The following is an 18,543-nucleotide window of genomic DNA, read 5'->3' as shown; positions in this document are numbered from 1 at the left end:
ACGGGGAACGTTCAGCCATTACTCCACGATGGTGACTGCGGGAGGACTCACGTAAAATCTCACACAGGCGACGAAACTTGGATTTACGGAGCTCACCTTTACGCTCAGGTGTCAGAGTAAAGGTGTTTGTACTTGTCGGCCCCCCGCGTGTGTGTCTCCTCGCCTCAGTTACTGTCCTCTAACTTCTGTGTAGTATTAGATTAGTTTTGCTTTTGGCCGTGTTTGTGTTCAGATGACGGCGCAGGTAGACTACCTGGTGGTGCTTTTCACCGCCACATCTGGCGCCAGCGCAGAGCTGCTGGGATCTGACGAGAAGGAGCTGGTGCAGCTGGTTTGGCAGCTGGTGGATGTAAAGAACAAAAAGGTAAAAACTCATTACTACAATAGTTACTACATCTAAATTACTGTTATCCTAAAGCAGGAAATGTGGTAGTAAATAAAGGAGTGGACAGGTAAAGTGAACACCAGTCGAAAATAGACACAAATTCAAACTGAAACCATACAAAATCATGTTCAGATTAATAATTTGTAAATAAAATGGCGTGGCAGGTGAGTTTTTGTAGATTTTGGTCTTTACACCTCTGTTTTAAATTGAATATAATCTCTGAAGTCATTCAGTATATATCTTAAACAGACCTAGGTAAAACAAAAGTAGTAGTATACTTTAGTGTATTACAACAAGAATACAAGTTATTACAAGTATAGCTGTACTTTATGTGCTTAATTTAAAGTACATTTAAAATATACTTCAAAATACATGTCATTAAGTTAAGCTTGTTCTAAAAATAAATATACTGATTCTGCCGTACTTAACCTGGCATTTCAGTGTACTTACAGTGGACTTTATAGTAAATGTATTGTAAATTGTACAGTACAGTTATTTTAAAATGTATACTACATTGCAAATACTAATTGTGGTAAGTTAGTTTACTCTTGACACTATAATTATTTTCAGTTCCTCTGTAATACAATATTATAATAGTATACTTTAAATGAGTTTAATTTAACTTCATTAGAAGTGTATTCAATATAAATTTATTTAAAGCTGTACTTCAGTGTACTTTAAAAAAGTAGCACAAATAAGATTAACTTAAGTTTCATTAATCAAGAATGTATATTAGTACATACACAGCTATACACTTTTAAGTGTACTAACTATACTTAAAGTTGTGCCTGTTAATGTGCAATTGAGCATTTCTACAATTTAATTACAACTAAAATACACTTAGTACAAAATTAGTTGTTCCAAAACAGCAAACTTCAAGTGAGCTAATAATAAACGCACTTGAAGTGTACTGATGACTCACTCAAGGATGCTAAAATTGAACTTACTTAACATGTTTTCTTTTGTCCAGGGGACACCTGCTTATATGTGATACACAATAAAGATCTACATTACAGCCATTTACTGCTGTTATATCACCACTGCCTGTGAGTTTCTATGTGGGCTTGTTTCAAGACTGACGTGTTTCTTTCTTCTTCTCTGAACCAGTTGGGCAAGGTGAATGAGCTCCTCATTAAGCCTGACCTCACAGAGTCGACAGAGGAGAAAGAGGAGGAGCAGGAGGAGGATGTGGTGGAGGAGAGCGTGGAAGAGGAGAATGGATCCAAAGCAGACTGTGTCTTTACAGCCCCAAGTCTTGAGACAGCATTAAACCTGGTAATAACCTCTCTAAAGTCTCTAGAAAGAGGCATTTAAATGTCTATTACAAAAATTATTTTCAAGTCCTTTGTAATACTCTTTTAGTATGTTTATTAAAGTGTAATTTCTCTTCTGCTGGTGGAGATACTTGAGGCTAGATAAGAGCTGCAATTGATTAGTTGTCCACTATTAAATTAATCACCAACTATTTTGTTGATCGATCAGTTGTTTTAAGTCATTACTCAAGAAAAAAAAATGCTCACACGTTCTCTGATTTCAGCATTTCCAATATGAATATTTTCTTGTTTCTGTGGTCTTCAGTGACAGTGAACTGATTTATTTTTGGGTTGGGGACAAAAAAAAACATTTGGGAAACAATGAGTTACATTTTTCACCATTTTCTGACATTTTATAGGCCAAACTAAACTAATCAATTAAATGAGAAAATGACTGACAGATTAATCGATAATGAAAATAATAATAATATACTCTAGATTATGAATGTGTTAATCTCTTCTCTAAATGTTTGACACTTGTCTCTGCAGTTTCATCTACAATTGACAAATGAGGTGAACAGCGCGGGCGCGGGCACGTCGTTGTGTTTGTGTACAGACGGGCAGCTCCACATCCGCCAAGTGATTCACCCCGAGGCCGCGAGCAAGGTGAGCGAGCTGGTCGGGTGAACGCCTCGCAGCCAGGGCGGATGTTCCCTCGCTGCTGCAGGAACCTCCAGTCACAAAAGGATGTGTCATGTCAGCAGCGCCGAGCTCTTGGTTGCATTTAATGTTGCTTTGAAAGTCGATCTACAGGAGAACAACCTGTCTTATGACAACACGCCCATGCACATACCGTACCTATGCACATAAAACACCACCACACAATGAAGCTGATTACATTCTCCCACATGTCTTAATGTCACTGACTCCACTGGCTTGAGCAAACAAATATATTACAATGGCAATAAAACAGCAGCTGTTGATGGGCCACATGTTCACATCCTTTCTCTCTGTCTTTTCCCTGTAGAACATCCTGGTCCCAGACTGTTTCTACTCATTCTTTGACCTTCGGAAAGAGTTCAAGAAGCACTTCCCCGCATCTGACCTCAAGGCTCTGAATGTACACATCATGGCAGAGTGTATCCTTTAATATTTTCACATTTAGCGTGGCAGCGAATGTCTCTGACTGTTATATGTGATGCATTTTAATGTTGTACTTGTGGTAATTTGGGCAGTTTTTTGGTTATTTATCTGTATGTTTAGCTTGATCTCATACACGCAACAGGCATATTAGAGGTTTGTATGCCACGGGGTGTTGGCTGCAGGACTAGAGGTTTTGAAATGCAAATAGGGAAACAATGGCAGCACCTTACTAAGCGCTCAATGAACTAGTGTGTGTTTAGCCAACAGGGCAAGCCCCACACACCCACTGGAACAGGAACACTTAACATCTCCGGGTGTATGTATGTGTGTGAGTGTGTGTGTGTATGTCTTGCCTCACTTGCTATATTTTCTCTTTCGTGCCCTTTATTAAATTTCACTAATTTTTACACCTGTCACCAGTGTTGTGATCTGGTGAACTACATGTAGTTCAGTTGCTAGGTTAACTACAATTTGCAGAAGTTGGTTGGTAGTTTAGCTACAGTCAAATCTCGGAAGTATTTAACTACATCAGGTCATGTAGTTTAGGCAGTTAAAACTACTACAAGGAGTTTTTAACTGGTTATGAAACTGTCAAAAGTTAACACTGATGGCTTTGTATGACCTACATAAACAAATGAGTCCATCTGTGAGAAAATCAGCTTGTTTCCGTGTAGTTATTCTGAATCTCTCCCACTTAAATCAGATGAATTTAGCCTGTTTTTTAATTTTCCCACTCAAAAGTTGCAGTAAATCTATTGTTCGTTAGTTAACAGGAAGCAGGAGGACATTTTAAATCAGACTAATTTATTTTTGTCATTATATTTTGTGATTATGACAGTGGAAACACTCCCGCTTTGTCCACAACTAAATAGAAAAGTTCCTTGTAGTAGTAGCTTTAATGACAATCACCTGCTACTGGCTCTGGTTTGTAACCCAGATGTGCCATCGAATAGTATTAACTTTAGCACTTTCCTGACTCTACCTCAACAATTTGACTCATTTTCGGTCAGTGCTCCAAGAAGAGTTGAGCAAACTTGGTACCTGTAAAAATGACATAAGTTAATGTTAGCAAAATTCTAGCTAACTAGCTAGGTAATCTACATCAATCATTAGGTAACTAGTTAGCTAGTGTTTAGACAGCTTTAGCTAAGTTATGATGTGACTGTCATTTTTACAGCTCCTCCAGTAACATCTGTTAACCTTCTTTAGCATTTGTCTTTCTTTTTGACATAGAAGAGTCTGGCACGTAGCATGTCAAAGTACAGGAAACAAAGAGAAAGCTGACCAAGGTACCAAGCTTGCTCAAACATCATTGGAGGACAGATCAAAAACACATCCCCAAGTTGTTTTTTTTGGGGGGGAGTAGTTAAGATGTGGTTTTCTTTTCATTGTGAAGCAGCTGGTATTTTAGTAAACTACAGTATTGAAGTAGTTTCCCCAACACTGCCTGTCACACATCCACACAACCTTTTTGCTTTCACTGAACTGTCAGACTGTTTTTGGCTGTTCTTTGTTTTCCTTGACTTCCTCCTCCTCAGCTCTCAGTATACCTGCTGATGTTCCCGCCATGTGGGATCCCTCAGCCGCACTGGACCCGTCAGCCATATTACCTGCAGAAGTCGCAGTGCAGCAGGTCCAGATCATGGCCAACATCGTCCTCGCCCTGCTTGCTGAGCCTTTTAGTGAGTACCACGTATGATGTGAACCATTATGAATTTGATAGTTAGTTTAACATATTTGTGCTTACAGGTGAGATCAGAAAAGTATCATAGTTGAAGAGCTGAAACAATAAGTTAATTAGAAGCTATTTTCACAACTGTTTAATTGTCTTAGTCATTTTTCAAATCAGGTACATTGAGCCGGGGAAAATTATACATACAGTTTATTGTTGTGTCAATAAAATAACTGCATAGTTATATTATATTATGTATTACATTATATTTTTTTCCAAATTAAGGAAATAAATAATTAAATTAAAACTGCAAACAATTGAATAGGTTTATATGCTCAATAGATAAAAGAGGTAAAATAAATCTGAATCAAAGAACAGGAACATAACTCAGATAAGGTAGTCAAGGTGCACTCGTTTTCTACCGTTATCTCCCACCTTAGTTGTCCTCATCTTTCTAAAGCTCTCTCCCATTTTCCTGTCCCTTGCCCTTTTCCCACTGCTGTTATTATTTATATTGTTTGGTTTATGTTCTTTTATATGTGTCTAGTGAATAAATCAGATCAAATCAATAGAGCTAATAATTGACTGATTCATCTACAATGAAAATAATTTATAATAAAAATTTACTACAGTGAATTGCCTGTCCTGAAGTCCTGAAGTAAATTACAATTTATGTTGAATTCTGTGAGGAAACTCCTAGTTAATAAATTAAAAATATTGTCTGCATTTAAGACTGTAGCCATTATCACGTTGATTACAAAGAACCATAAATATTTAAGTTATGTGGTCCAATTTGTGATTTTCATTTAAAGGCAATTATCTAACAAGCTTTCCCATTACAGGCCACACATTTTCTAACCAGGAGAGAGTCAGTGAGAAGTTTGAGACCGGCACGTGGTGAGTAAAGTTTGCTCAAGATAAATATTCTTTTTGTTCTCTGCCTCTGAAATCCAACCAAGTCCTTCCCTCCTGCTGTGCTGATGTCTCTCTATGTGTGTGTGTGTGTGTGTAGCAGTAAAATGGAGAAAGTGAGCGACGGCACAGTGATCAGAGCCAGAGGGTTGCCGTGGCAGTCTTCTGACCAGGACATTGCTCGGTTCTTCAGAGGACTCAACATTGCCAAGTATGTTGTAGCTGTACTAACCTGTCAGTCACCATCATGTTCGCTGAAACCTGCTTTCGATTACATAAGCTAACATCCCCCATAATGCTCTGTATGTTGTGTTGTACAGAGGAGGGGCTGCATTGTGCCTAAATGCTCAGGGGAGGAGGAACGGAGAAGCTCTGGTTCGTTTTGTCAGTGAGGAGCACAGAGACCTGGCGCTGCAGAGACACAAACACCATATGGGCAACAGATACATAGAGGTAACCTGTCTGATCCAATTAAGCAAACTGCCCACACTACCTACACCTAATCTAATCTTTCCCTTCATTCATTGCACCTCTAGTGACAATAATTTGTTTCTTGTTCCCGTCTGATGGCAGGTTTACAAAGCAACAGGAGAGGACTTCCTGAAGATAGCAGGAGGTGAAGAGATATAACCATGTGCACTTTACAGTATTTTACATTCTCAGTCCTGCAGCTCTGGGGCCTCATTTACACAAATGTTCTGGGCTTTATACTTGAACTCATTTCTGACAGTGTGCTAAAGTTTGATTCATAAAAGGCATTGAACATAAAAAACCTTTGTGAAAACTGACAACACCCACTCCACAATCAGCGATTCTCCCTTACAGAGTCCTAGAACAAATGAGGGTTTAGGCAGTAATAGCCATGGACCAAAACAAAAAAGCAAACTTTTTTGAAGGTGAGATCACAGCGATGGTGAAGGAGCATGAAGCCAAACAATGATCCCAACCTTGCCAGTGTGTCACAGTTTATTCCTCACACTTTTTACTGATAATTCTTATCGCATTGTTCATAAAGCTAATGCAAATTTCATCACAAGCTTGGGCGCACATGCGTCCCCAACTCCGGTGCACCCACATTACCAGCAGGAAAATCACATTTGAACATCAAAGCATGCTTTTCTGCACAAGTCATACACAAGATCAAATTTGATCGTAAACCCATTTTATAAATTAGGACTCTGGCTCACAACATCAATGGAAATCTGGTGACACAAACAAATGCCCTGCTGTTTGGTTTTCGTGCATGAGTTTGCATTCATGTATTTTGCTAAAATTTATTTTTGGGGATCTGAAGAATTTCCAGCAATACAAAGAAATATTTGGAGTGGACTTTTTTTTTATGTCCATTGTTTTTCAGCCCATTTGCCATCATTAAATCTGAACTAGAAGAGCAGTCAGAGAGTGTAGAAAGTAAAACATAATTTGTGTATCTGCCCCTTGATTCAGGTCTGCTTCAAACTTTAATGGGTTCTTCTTTGGCCCATGCTACACCCTTTCACCAGCATTCATAAAAATCAGGACAGCAGTTTTTCTGTAATCCTGCTGACAAACAGACAGAGAAATGGCACAAAAAGCATAACCTCCTTGCTGGAGGTAATTTGCAGAAAAAGTTATGTCCAAACCTCAGTGATAATATTTGTTTATTAGTGGTAACCAGGCCTTTTGGGATAACAACAAGTTTATATGTTAATTTATATGTTAATCCGGAAGGAAAACTTAATGTTGTTGAAATCAACAGTGCAGTCGTTTCTGTTTATTTACTTGTGGTAAAACGGGTGTGTTTGTATCTCTGTCTTTGTCCAGGTACCTCCAATGAGGTAGCGATGTTTCTGTCCCGCGAGGACCAGATCATCGTGAGGATGCGAGGTCTTCCTTTCACCGCCACACACGAGCAGGTGCTCAACTTCTTCTCCCCGGGGGAGGGCCTTAAAGAGACGTGTCCGGTCAGCGGTGGGAAGGATGGCATCCTATTTGTTCGCTATCCGGACGGACGTCCCACTGGCGATGCCTTTGTGTTATTTGCCTGCGAGGAACACGCCCAGTGTGCCCTGAGGAAACACAAGGAAATCCTGGGGAGGAGATACATAGAGCTGTTCAAAAGCACAGCAGCGGAGGTCCAGCAGGTATGTCAGGGTTTACACCTGCCTGGATGTGGGTGTGCTTTGTACAATCTGTGCAAAGTGGATATTTGTGTCCCTTCATCTTGTGTGAAGGTTTGTTTGTCTGTCTCTTGTTATCCTCTTTGTTTTCTGAGGGCAAAAAGAGGGTTTTCAGGAATTACCTTTGTGTGTTTGTGTGCGCACACAACAGAGCGTGACAGTGTGGGGGTGTTTCTTTTCTCCTCAGTTAGTTGTAGGAATTACTGGAGTGGAGCTTAAGGGTGGGAACCTGCATAGCAAGAAGGACTGTGTCTGTGTGTGTGTTTTCCTCTAGTATGTAGGTACACACAAACACCGGTCTGTATCTCTTTTGTTGGTCTTTCTCCATCTTGTGTGAGACGAACACATGTGGACTAATTTTCTTATCTTTTTGGACTGATAAGCTCTCAGCCCACATTCATATCTATGCAGAGCCTTTTCCCCATGCTTTCATGTATGACAGACAAGGGAATTTTACTGGTCCTCTTCAGAAATGCAAACAAGCTCCTGGCTGACATTGCAACACACATTCAAACACAATTTAGAGTTGTCTTTGTTGTGCACAAGATATCGGTTAAAAGTTGGCCTATATTGTATGTGTCTGTTGATTGTTGAATTTTGAACTGTTCATAGGAAGATATGTGTTATGGTGTTTGTGTGTAGTATTGTACGTTTTTTTTCCTGAAAGGAGAGAACAGCTTCCCTAAACTAGACTCAGTTTAAAGGGATAGTTAGGATTATTACCTACAGTAGCTGATGGTCTGCACACCCACAGTTTGGAGAGGTGGAGAGGAGTAGCGGCATGCAAGCTAAACAATGTCCATCTAAAAAGATCGATATCAGTTTAAGTGTATGCTATATTTAGAGTATTTTAATTGCTTCACGTTGCCTTTTCTGAAGGTAAACCATAATCATATAAGGCAAATACTACTGTCTCCTCACCAACCAGACTCCACTGGCAAATTCAATATTTTTGCCTCTCATAACAGGGGAGTTGATGGTCAACCACTTCCATCTTTTTCAGAAACATCCATGCTAATATGAGCCAAACAATGCCAAGACACAGTCTGCATGTTTTACAACAGTGTGGCTGATTGCAAGATTGCAGGTATTAGACTGACTGTGGTGCATTATAAAACCCCGGATTGTTACTGAAGTTGTATATTACGCAAGAATGAGACAGAATTTTGTTTTCACAACTTAAACAATTAGTGCCCTCAGTTCCCACACATTTACCAAGTGTTGTTAAAAGTACAGCTGATGTAACACGGTGGTAAACATGCCACTATGCCAACTTTTTTGGAATTTGTTGCAGGGATCAAATTCAGAATGAGCGTATGTTTACAAAAACAAAGTTAATCAGGTTAAACATTAAATACCTTGTCTTTGTACTGTATTCAATTCAATATAGGGCAAAAAGTTTTAGCAAATTCTGTTTTTATTTAAGTTTTACTCAACGATCTAACTTTTTTGAAAATGGGGTTGCTGTTGAAAATACATTTTACTACTGACCCTGTCCAAAGTGGTACATCGCTCAGCTTCAGTGTGGTTACTCCTCTTTAAACCGGGGGTGGGCTGAATAGCAACTACTGTTGCTAATACACTGACTATGGTACCTCTTACGGCCCCACTTCAAATAAACCGAACTATCCCTTTAAATAATTTCTGTCTCAGTGATGGGCTTTGCTGCAGGCAGAGTGTGTAATTTGTACCTGTGTGTGTGTGTTTTAGGTGTTGAACCGGTACTCGTCGGCCCCTCTGATCCCCGTGGCCCCTCCCCCCTTGGTGTCAATAGTGCCCACGGTGTCTCTCCTGCCCCCTCCTGGCAGTATGAGGGACTGCCTGAGGCTGAGGGGGCTACCGTACACAGCGAGCATAGAAGACATCCTCACCTTCCTGGGCGAGTTTACACATGATATCAGACCACATGGCGTACACATGGTCCTCAACCAGCAGGTACATGCAGTAACCGCTCTGACACACCCATGGACTTGGATGATTTCTGACACAGCGATGAAGAGTAACTTTTGTCTCTGTTTCCAGGGTCGTCCATCAGGGGACTGCTTCATCCAGATGACCTCAGCAGAGCGTGCACTTCAGGCCTCGCAGCGGCTCCACAAACACATCATGACCAGCCAGCGTGGCTCCAACAGCCGTTACGTGGAGGTGTTTCCCTGCAGCGCCGAGGAGATGGGGCTGGTGCTGATGGGAGGCTCACTCTCACACACACATACACACACACATGCCCGGACCAGGAGTGGGACAGGGCTCAGCCCGCCGCCATGTAAGTCCAGACGTAAGTGCTGCTGGGAGCTGGGGGTGCTTCGGGACTGCAGGGTAGGTGGGCTCCTGCCGTGGGGCAGGGTTGCTGGGTTTTCCTCCAATCTAGAACCATGGGAGGTAGGGGACATCTGGTCTAACCAGGAGTATTCAAAACTGTGTGTGAGAGTGTGTGTTGTTGTTGTGTGTGTGGTTCCTCTTTGTAAATTAGGGTGATAAAATGACCAATCTGCATGCACTGAGAAACCTCACGTTTATTCCACCTTTTCACCTGTTCACACACTCTGATTGTAGTTCATCTTCCTCAGCGGCATGTTTGTTCTTAATTTTACCCCCTTACCACTGCTTGAGTAATCCATAAAGATCTGAAAGGGTTGGAAAAGTGTAAGCAACACACCTGATCCATAATAATAAGGAAAACTGGCTTACAACTCTCCAGTCTTATCAGATTAGTAGTAGTGGTTGTGGGATTTAGCCTCAGTAGACCGTCGTGTCTCCTGTGCTTGTCCAATCAGTGGAGCTGTGGGAAAGGTGGGCAGAGCTCAACGCTGGTGCGTAGAAATATGCTTTGTTATCCGTGTCTGATAAGCACCCCTAGTTTACAATTTAAAAAGTGGTTCAATGTTTATGAAATGTTTGAAATTTTGTGCAGAAGTTCACATGAGTGAAACGTTTACAGCTCGGCGATTCAAGGCCAGACATGTGTGGGTAGTAGTGAGCAAAAATACACATCAGACAGGCATCAAGTCTCTCTTCCACAATACCACATACTGAGCCTGCAGCCAGAAACATGTTATAGGGAGACAGCAACAAATACTAGGGATAGGTCCAAACTGATCATATGGACTACATATGTAAATTGGGTCTTAACCTCATAAAACTCCTGTAGAATATATCTACAACCACTTTGGGGACATTAACAATGAGTACATTTACATGTACACAAATTTACCACATTTATTCTGAATATGATAATATTCCAAATTTGATATGTGTCGTGCAAACAGCTTATTCCATTTGGAAATTGTGAATCAGACACAATTCCGAATGTAGCATTTTCCATCTACGACAGGTGGGTGGGTATTATTCATGTTTTAGGAAGCACAGTCGGAATATGTGTCTCTTCTTGCCTGTTAGCGTCTGCTCTGTGTGTTGTAAATAAACCAACTAACCAGCAGTTTGCAAGGATGAACAGGGAAAGAAAAGTCCACTATTCTGGTCTGAAGAAGAAACATGCTTTCTTTTAAACATCATAAAAGACTTGGATATCAGCAAGTTTTGGATCTGCGCAAATATCACAACATTAACATTTTCAGGAACAAATTTAAAAAGGTTGGGTTGGCACAGTCGATCAAGTCTGCCACCGTATCTTATTTTGTAAATATTATATCTGTAGATATATAGGACACCTTGCATTTATGAATTAAACTTAGCTTGCTCATGGGAAAGCAGAACTTAAAGATTTAATTGCAAATTAAGTTGATTTGCTTGACCTTTGACTCAATCAGAAGCTTGCTGCATGTGTAGAGGTTAGCTAAAATTTGAGCTACATGAATGGTGACACAGTCCACTGCAATGTATCCTCAGTAGAAAACAAGGTTATTATAGGTAACAAACTAAAAACTAAAACTAAGGAAAAACGTTTTACTTAACAGAAATAAAAGTAAAATCTAGACTTAAGAAAAAACAAAAAGAGTGCTTACAAAACTAACTATAATGAAATAAAAATGTACGGGGAATGTCTTCAGTTTTCGTCTGTCAGATTAGTCAAATATGTCAACACAACAAACATTAAGAGTCGTTGGTAGATATGTTTATTGACTCTGGGATGTCAACATTTAAACTTAAAACAAAACTTTAAAAAGTATACGGCAGCTTTCACTCTTTAACATGTACATACTGTACCTGTGTCAGGTGTTGAGCAGTGGTCGTCATTGTTTGCAAGTTTGCATGAGCGCCTCTTTAAGAAACAAACAATGACCAGACTTCACCGTCATGACTCGTCTAATTCTGTTTCTGTCTGTCTGTTTTTAAGCATTCTCTCTCCCTCTCCCTCTGTTTTCTCCTCTCCAGGTTTATCTCCGCCGTCCTACTCCTTTACCCCTGCTCCACCTGTCCTTCCTACAGAGGCTGCTGCTGCGGCTGCCCTCTACCCTCCCATGGGTCAGGTGCTGCTCAGCCCGCGGCCCCTGCCACCAGGACACGCCTACTACCCCGCTTCAGCTCAGCTATACATGAACTACACAGCCTACTACCCCAGGTAAAAAAAAAAAAAGTTCAGAATGTCAGTTTCTTTGGAAATAACAGGATTTAATTCCCGAAAAAAAGTGAAAAGTGCTTGAATTTTACTCTTAAAAAGCTACACAAACCTGCTATCAGTTTTATTTAAATATTTTCAGTAGGGTTATACCATATTAATGCTAAAATAATGCTGTGATAGATAGTGGTAATCAATTTATCCATATCACACATTAAGAGCTTGCTTTTGTCCATAAAACGAACCGGTCTAGGATTATTATAAATAGGCTTAAGGACTAATGGACTTCCGCGCTCTGAATCAAACCTGTCAGACATTGTTTACTTGCAGGTTGCGTGCTGCTGAGTAAGTGAATAAGAAACTAAACTGGTATTGTTTACATGTTTGATTTTCTGAGCCTTCTGTTTGCAAAGGTATTATCATGATTAACTTGAAGAACATGTGGGCACTAAAACACTTCAAGATCATCTTAACATTCACTGGAATTAGTTCCATGTTTTGTACAACAATGAGCCCTTTAAAAACTTACTTTTTTGTTGCTGACTTGCAATTTTGTGAAACATGCCAAAATTTTACAAAATAAGTGTGAAATAGCACAATTACTGTCAAAACTGCTCAGCAATTTCTTTTATTAAATAGCTGCATTTGAGCTTCAGTAGTTTTAATAAATAAAAAAACAAGACATTTTTAAATTTTAAAAGACCAGTGAGTAGGATTTAGTGGCATCTAGTGATGAGTTTGCAGATTGCAAACACTTCATCTCACATTCCAAGTGTGTGGGACAGGGTTCAGCAAGCCCCCGTCCAGTGGCTTCCTGTGGCTTTGACAAAGAAAATGTATGGAAATTAATATTGTTACAGTATTTTTAAAAAATATTTTAATTTTTATTTATCACTGCTGTAGGCCTAAAGTGATTTTTCTTTTCCACAAATGTAAAAATCTGTAGCCTATACACCAAAAAAAAAGTATTTTGTCAATCAAAACATGCATTGCAGCCTATGTCTACGGCCCAGCACTTTTTCTCTAAATTTTACTAGAGGTTTGTCTTGAGTTTTGAGGCTAGCTATGAATTGCAAACTAAAAAAAAAAAAAGAAAAGTCTCTCTGAGTACTGATTATTTTATTGTCCAAAATGCCTCTTTTGATAAAGGTTGCTGACCTCTGATGTAGGAGAACATATGGCTAAACTGGCACAAAATCAGAAAGGCTGTAGCTAGAGTCACTGTTTGTTTTACCCGATTTGGGCTGTTGTCTAAACATTTAAAGTTTCTAGCAAAGTGCTTCTTTTGTTATTTTATCTTGTATATTTCTGCTTGCATTATTGATAAAAATAGAGTTAAATGAAAAAAGAGGAACAGCTCCTGTTTGGTTAAAATGCATCTTGTCAAGGAGAAAGGCTGGGACAAGGGTAGTTAATAACTGAACACTGTGGTATCAGAGAACTTGGTAAACATCAATGACCTCTGTTTGTCCCTGGTCGGCCCTCTCTGTCACTGAGAAAACATTTCTACGACGACGCCCAAAGTTACTCCCAGTCTTGTGATTGCTTTGTTTGCTGAGAAACATGCGGCTTTCAAATCATTTACTTTGCTTTTTAAGGTATTTTCGTAACAGTCTGTCTGCGCCTTCTCTCCTGTCTTTCTCCAGTCCACCTGGATCACCTACCACCGTAGGTTTCTTCCCCTCCCCCTCTTCCATCTCTTCCCCAGGGGGGTTGGTGCGCATGCCAGGTCTGACCTACAACAGCAACGGAGTCAAAGACCTCATTAATGCCGTACAGGGATACCAGGTAAGAGACGGCTCTCTACAAATGCGCCACATAGGCTTAATAACCAGTTATTAATACAGTTCTTGTGCATACAAATCATCCGTGAGACTTCAGAGTTCACATACTTCTCTGTAGGATCCAAGTGTTGTATTCAAATCTCCTTCTGTTGTGGGTGTGTATTGTCAGGCATCCACTGTGTTTGCCCAGAGGCTATCAAACAAGTTTATCCTGTCTACTCTCCCTGCTCTGTCACATATGCTCTGCTGCTTGCTTAGACTTGAATTGAAGGAACTCAAGTCTTATTTAAACTTGGAAGAGAGCGGATGATCCCAGGAATATGAGAAGGAGTTTACACTAAGTTAAGAGACGCTGATAATGAGAATGTACAGTATTTTTTTCTGCCATGAGCTAACTCCTCTTGCAGGAGTTTACAGGTCCATGTGGTCTGTAGGTTAGTGTCTATGGTTGCTTGTGTCTCAGCCCCCTGTCTCTGTCATTCCTCCCCCCTTCCTCACACCACAGTATGCCCCCGAGGATGCTCTCATGCACGCCCACGGGCATGTGCATGCTCACGACCCAGCCGGGACATTGCTTACGCAGCCCAAAGAGTGGGTGTGTATTTAAAGTGTCTGAGGCAGGTGGCAGGTAAGGATTGGTTGAGGTCTCTGTGAGGGGGATTTAGTTTAGTTCAGACAGAGGTTGTAGCTGTGGTTTGGGTCTTGACTGGTCACCACGGGTTACAGGGTTCAAACGCGACAGCGATGTTTCCTATTTAGACAGGGAATTTTCCACTAACCACACACAGCAGCAGCAAAAGACAGATTCTTGACTGGGTTGAGTGGTTAGAGGAAATTTCTTGATTTTAGCCAATTCTTGGGTTTTGTCTTGAATTGATTTGATGGGATTCTGTTTTCTGACCAACTGTCAGACTCTTAAATGGCAGTTTGCTTTATCTAATACTGGCTATTACATTTCTGTCCTCTCAAGAAGCTATTTGTGGGCCACAGCAAAAGCCAGGAGCACTAATTGACCATTCGCTAAACCCTGCCATCAACTTGTCCTGTCATAGCTTTGTAACACTAGACACCGCTCACCTGTCAAGCTTTGGATTTGTTCACATGCAAAAATCATGTGAATGGGTCTCAAATAAACAGAACAATAGAAGTATAAGGAGTGGATTAAACACTGATTATCCACTCTAATGTGAGATGAAATCATTAGCATGGATGTAGGATGCTGCGATATGATGTCTTCCTTACTGATAACCATTTCTGATATCTGAACTTTTTTTTTCTGATACTGGTATTGGAATGACCATAATTAGCTTATGACCCACAATAATAACCCAACATAATTTCCAAAAGGGCTAAGCTAACTAACTGTATTATTATGTTGGGTTAGGTGAGGTTATTTTAGTGGGTAAGTAGTTCATAAAATATCTGTTTAGAGCTGGAACATTTACTCTGAGGGAGCCAAGATGCAAATAAAGCAGAGTTTACGGTTACGCCGGTAGCAGCTGTCCTGCTCTTTATTTGGGTTAGCGAAGTTTTCTGCCGCTATAGCGACACACTTGCGTCACATAGTTTCACGTTTTCCTCAACTCACCAGATATTCCTCACTTAAATCCCTTTCTCTTGTTTGAGTTTTAGCGTTAACATTAGCTTAAACTAGCTAGCTAAAGCTGCTTGCAACAGTCGTCTTTTTAGCCGACAAAATCCAATGTTGTCAGCTAGAAATAAGAGGCCTGCTTTTCTGTAAGACTGTGTGAAGTTTAAGACCAGTAACGTTTGCAAAGTTGGAAGAGCCGTTTTTGGCGGTCCTGTTTCTGGAAATCTCATTAAATTATTTTCGTTACGTGACTCACAGCTGGTGCTTTTCTTTAGTATTGAACTGGGTTACATCATCAGTCCAAAGTATTAACAAATATACAGAAAATAACAATAATTGAAACAGGTGGTCCTAACGTCACGTACCAAGACCTTTGAGTGCTAAGTCTATCACAGTTACATTATACAGTGCTTTATGTGCTATGAATGGAAAGCTTGACAGGCGTAGCAACAGTAACTAAGGGGCGGGGCTTTGCGAACGGTCAATTGGTGGTGTTGTAGTGTAATAATAGAATAATTGGTAATAACAGGTGTAGCCTTCAGGTGGTTGAGAAGGTGATGGGTAACATCTGGTGCTGGTGTTAGGGCTTTGTGTTTGACACTTTTACACTGGGATAATAATACTCTGTCTTCTCTGTCCTTACCCCACACTCTCCTCCTTCTCCCCCTTTCAGAGTCCCGCTGAGTCCGTTTCTCTCCTGAGCAGCAGTCTGATTGGTCAGTCCAGTGGAGGTGATGCTCCTCTCATGTCCCTCCCCGCTCTAATGACCAAACCGGCGGGGCAGTACCTGGACCTGACCCTGCTGTAGGGTCCCAAGTATACAAAGGTCATGTGACAATTTGAAAGACTTGTAATGCATTGTTAGGTTTTTAAAAATAGTCTTTTAGATGTGTTATTTATATCTATAAGAACAGAAATTAATGTATTTTATACCAAAATCATTGTGGCCTTAGCCAAAAATAGCAGTTTTGTCATATATTGCACAGTGTGTATTTTAAAAAGCTTTATAGAGATTTTTTTTTAACATGTTCTGATATAATCACTATGATATGACTTAGTAGAGATAAATCCTTTCCTTAAGCTTCTCTGTGAAGAGTGAAAGTGTGTGTGAGTGCGTTGTAGTGTGAAAGAGATGAAAATGAGTATTATGCATGGCTGTGTTGTTAATCTGTTTATGCAATGCATTTTATGTGTTTCTATACATTTGATACCGATACAGTGATTGTATTGGAAGCTTTAGTGCATGAAGAAGTTAGTAGTAAAACTTTAAGATGTTTACATAATGCCAAATATCAATGCACTGCTAATCAATAAGACTACTAATGAATATAATAGCAGTATCTTTGAATGATGACATACTGTATATGTTACACTGTGAGCTTGTCAAATAGTCTGATCCTTGCATCAGGCTTCACTTACACAAATGTGACATCTCACACTAAAGCCCCCGTTTCCGTGTTGTGTAATGCCAATGTTGTCTTGCCTTTTGTTTTGGACTCACAAACAGAAGACAGTCCCAGTTCTCTGTAACCTAACCACAGGGTTGCATTCTTCAAGAGGACTCGTGTCACAAGCTCTCAGCTTACTGCGTGAACCTCAGGAGTCAGAGGATTTATTTCGTATTTTAGAAGATTAATCAGTCCATCACACTTTCCTTGTCTTCTCTCCACCATCTACACTGATGTCGGGAAATGCAGGGGCTGCATTACAGAAACTTCTTATCTTAAGACACGCTTTAGGAAGGATAAGATTTTTGGGTATGACAGAAACCCTATCTAACCTTAGAAATCTTATCTCTTTTATGTCTGCTACATAGCCACCGATGCTACTTTTCTCATCTTGCCGAGCTAAACAAATTTGGTAACAGTTTGTTTTTTTTCATCATTGAGGCATACAAAAAATGAACAAGAGACCAAGGGGTTTTGGTAACATTTGTACAGAAATCCAAAGGTGTTCTTTTTGGTAAATTTGGCTAAAATGCGGAGAGAAGAAATAGAGTGGGCTAAAACAGCAGACAGTCTCTGCTGTATCCGGCATCTGTTGTGTAAAAGCAATAAAAGAGCAGCCATATAGGTTAAACAAATTAGCTAACACTGCCTTTAGTTACCATTAGCTACCAGTGCTGTAAGCAAATACTACGTTAGCTATTGTTAGCTAACGCCACAGTTAGCTACTGTTAGTGAAAACTACCGTTAGATACTGTTAGCTAACACTATAGTTACTGCCAGCAAACGCCACCATTAGCTAGTTAGTAAATTAGCTATTATTACAGGTGGAAAACTGAAAGTTAGGACAGCTAACAGTTATCCTAAAGTTAGGAGAGTTTATATCAGGTTTTGGAAAGTTAGGGTGCTTATGTTATACAGATTTTCTGTCTTCAGGGAGGATAGGGACATTTTTTTCATTTATTAGGTCCTAGGAAGGTCCTCAGGAAGTTTCTGTAATACAGTCCAAGTGGAGTTAACAGGTCTCCCTGCAGAAATCCCTTCACCATTTCTCTTTTTCACTAATAATATGTAGAGTAGATGGAAAGTTGAGAAGGAAAGGAAATAATGAAGGACACCTCTGACATGCATCTTGTGAATTTAATTGCTGTTTTTGCCACGCACAGTTGCTCTCTGGGCTCCATTTTGCTGTAACACACATATATAGTAGGATTTCCAGCTCAGGACGTCCTGCTGAGATAAAAAAACAAACAAACAATAAATATAACATGTGAAGTCTGCCGGTTTTCAGCTCTTTGATTTCCCTTTTTGATTTCTGAGTGTGTCACTGCCTTTTGAGTTGTCACAATGCCAGTTGTAAAATTTGATGCAATACGTATATAAAAATGATGTATTTCTTTCAGTACTAGAGCAAAAAGGGCCACACAAAATAAGATATTTTTCTCTTTTTTAAATTAATAACCCGCACACAGTGCTGGTACAGAAAAAGTCACTGAATATTGTCTGATTTTGCTGCAAGCCAAATTTCAGGCAGGAAAATAAAGACTGAAGTGACTGAATAAGCACATTTTTTAATAGCTTCAGCACTTTTGACACTGTAATTAACAGAATTAGTATTGCTTTAAACATGTGTTGAAAAGTATTGAAGTATCAACACTTTTGACAGCCTTAGTACTTATTGTG

The 18,543-nt window shown here is 39.9% G+C and overlaps 1 protein-coding gene across 5 annotated transcripts; it reads left to right on the top strand.

The window, feature by feature from the left end:
• Nucleotides 1–15: 15 nt before the first annotated feature.
• esrp1 (epithelial splicing regulatory protein 1) lies at nucleotides 16–18,140 on the top strand. 5 transcript variants are annotated; one of them, XM_084726863.1, is made up of 16 exons: nucleotides 16–364; nucleotides 1,493–1,660; nucleotides 2,188–2,304; nucleotides 2,666–2,777; nucleotides 4,320–4,463; nucleotides 5,296–5,350; nucleotides 5,466–5,576; nucleotides 5,686–5,818; nucleotides 5,939–5,981; nucleotides 7,169–7,488; nucleotides 9,235–9,459; nucleotides 9,547–9,799; nucleotides 11,857–12,043; nucleotides 13,687–13,828; nucleotides 14,330–14,419; nucleotides 16,089–18,140. In XM_084726863.1, the coding sequence occupies exons 1-16, from the start codon at nucleotides 233–235 to the stop codon at nucleotides 16,221–16,223; spliced, it is 2,367 nt and encodes a 788-aa protein (XP_084582989.1). In that variant the 5' UTR covers nucleotides 16–232; the 3' UTR covers nucleotides 16,224–18,140. The 5 variants fall into 5 exon arrangements, with proteins under 5 accessions (XP_084582989.1, XP_084582991.1, XP_084582988.1 ...); XM_084726865.1 differs by having other exon boundaries at nucleotides 9,547–9,787; nucleotides 14,330–14,452; nucleotides 16,089–16,226; XM_084726862.1 differs by having other exon boundaries at nucleotides 14,330–14,452; nucleotides 16,089–16,226.
• Nucleotides 18,141–18,543: the final 403 nt, after the last annotated feature.

This window comes from Lutjanus erythropterus, chromosome 9 (genome assembly GCF_056507025.1).
Source record: "Lutjanus erythropterus isolate fLutEry1 chromosome 9, fLutEry1.hap2, whole genome shotgun sequence".
NCBI classification, from domain to species: domain Eukaryota; kingdom Metazoa; phylum Chordata; class Actinopteri; order Lutjaniformes; family Lutjanidae; genus Lutjanus; species Lutjanus erythropterus.
This window is presented reverse-complemented; position numbering and strand designations above follow the sequence as displayed.

What these genes read in the sequence shown, in the direction of transcription:
- esrp1 (XM_084726863.1), top strand. Translation starts at nt 233, where the DNA reads ATGACGGCGCAGGTAGACTACCTGGTGGTGCTTTTCACCGCCACATCT. An exon ending in TTGAGACAGCATTAAACCTG is followed by an intron (nt 1,661 to 2,187) that starts GTAATAACCTCT and finishes TTGTCTCTGCAG; the next exon opens with TTTCATCTACAATTGACAAA. An exon ending in TTACGCAGCCCAAAGAGTGG is followed by an intron (nt 14,420 to 16,088) that starts GTGTGTATTTAA and finishes TCCCCCTTTCAG; the next exon opens with AGTCCCGCTGAGTCCGTTTC.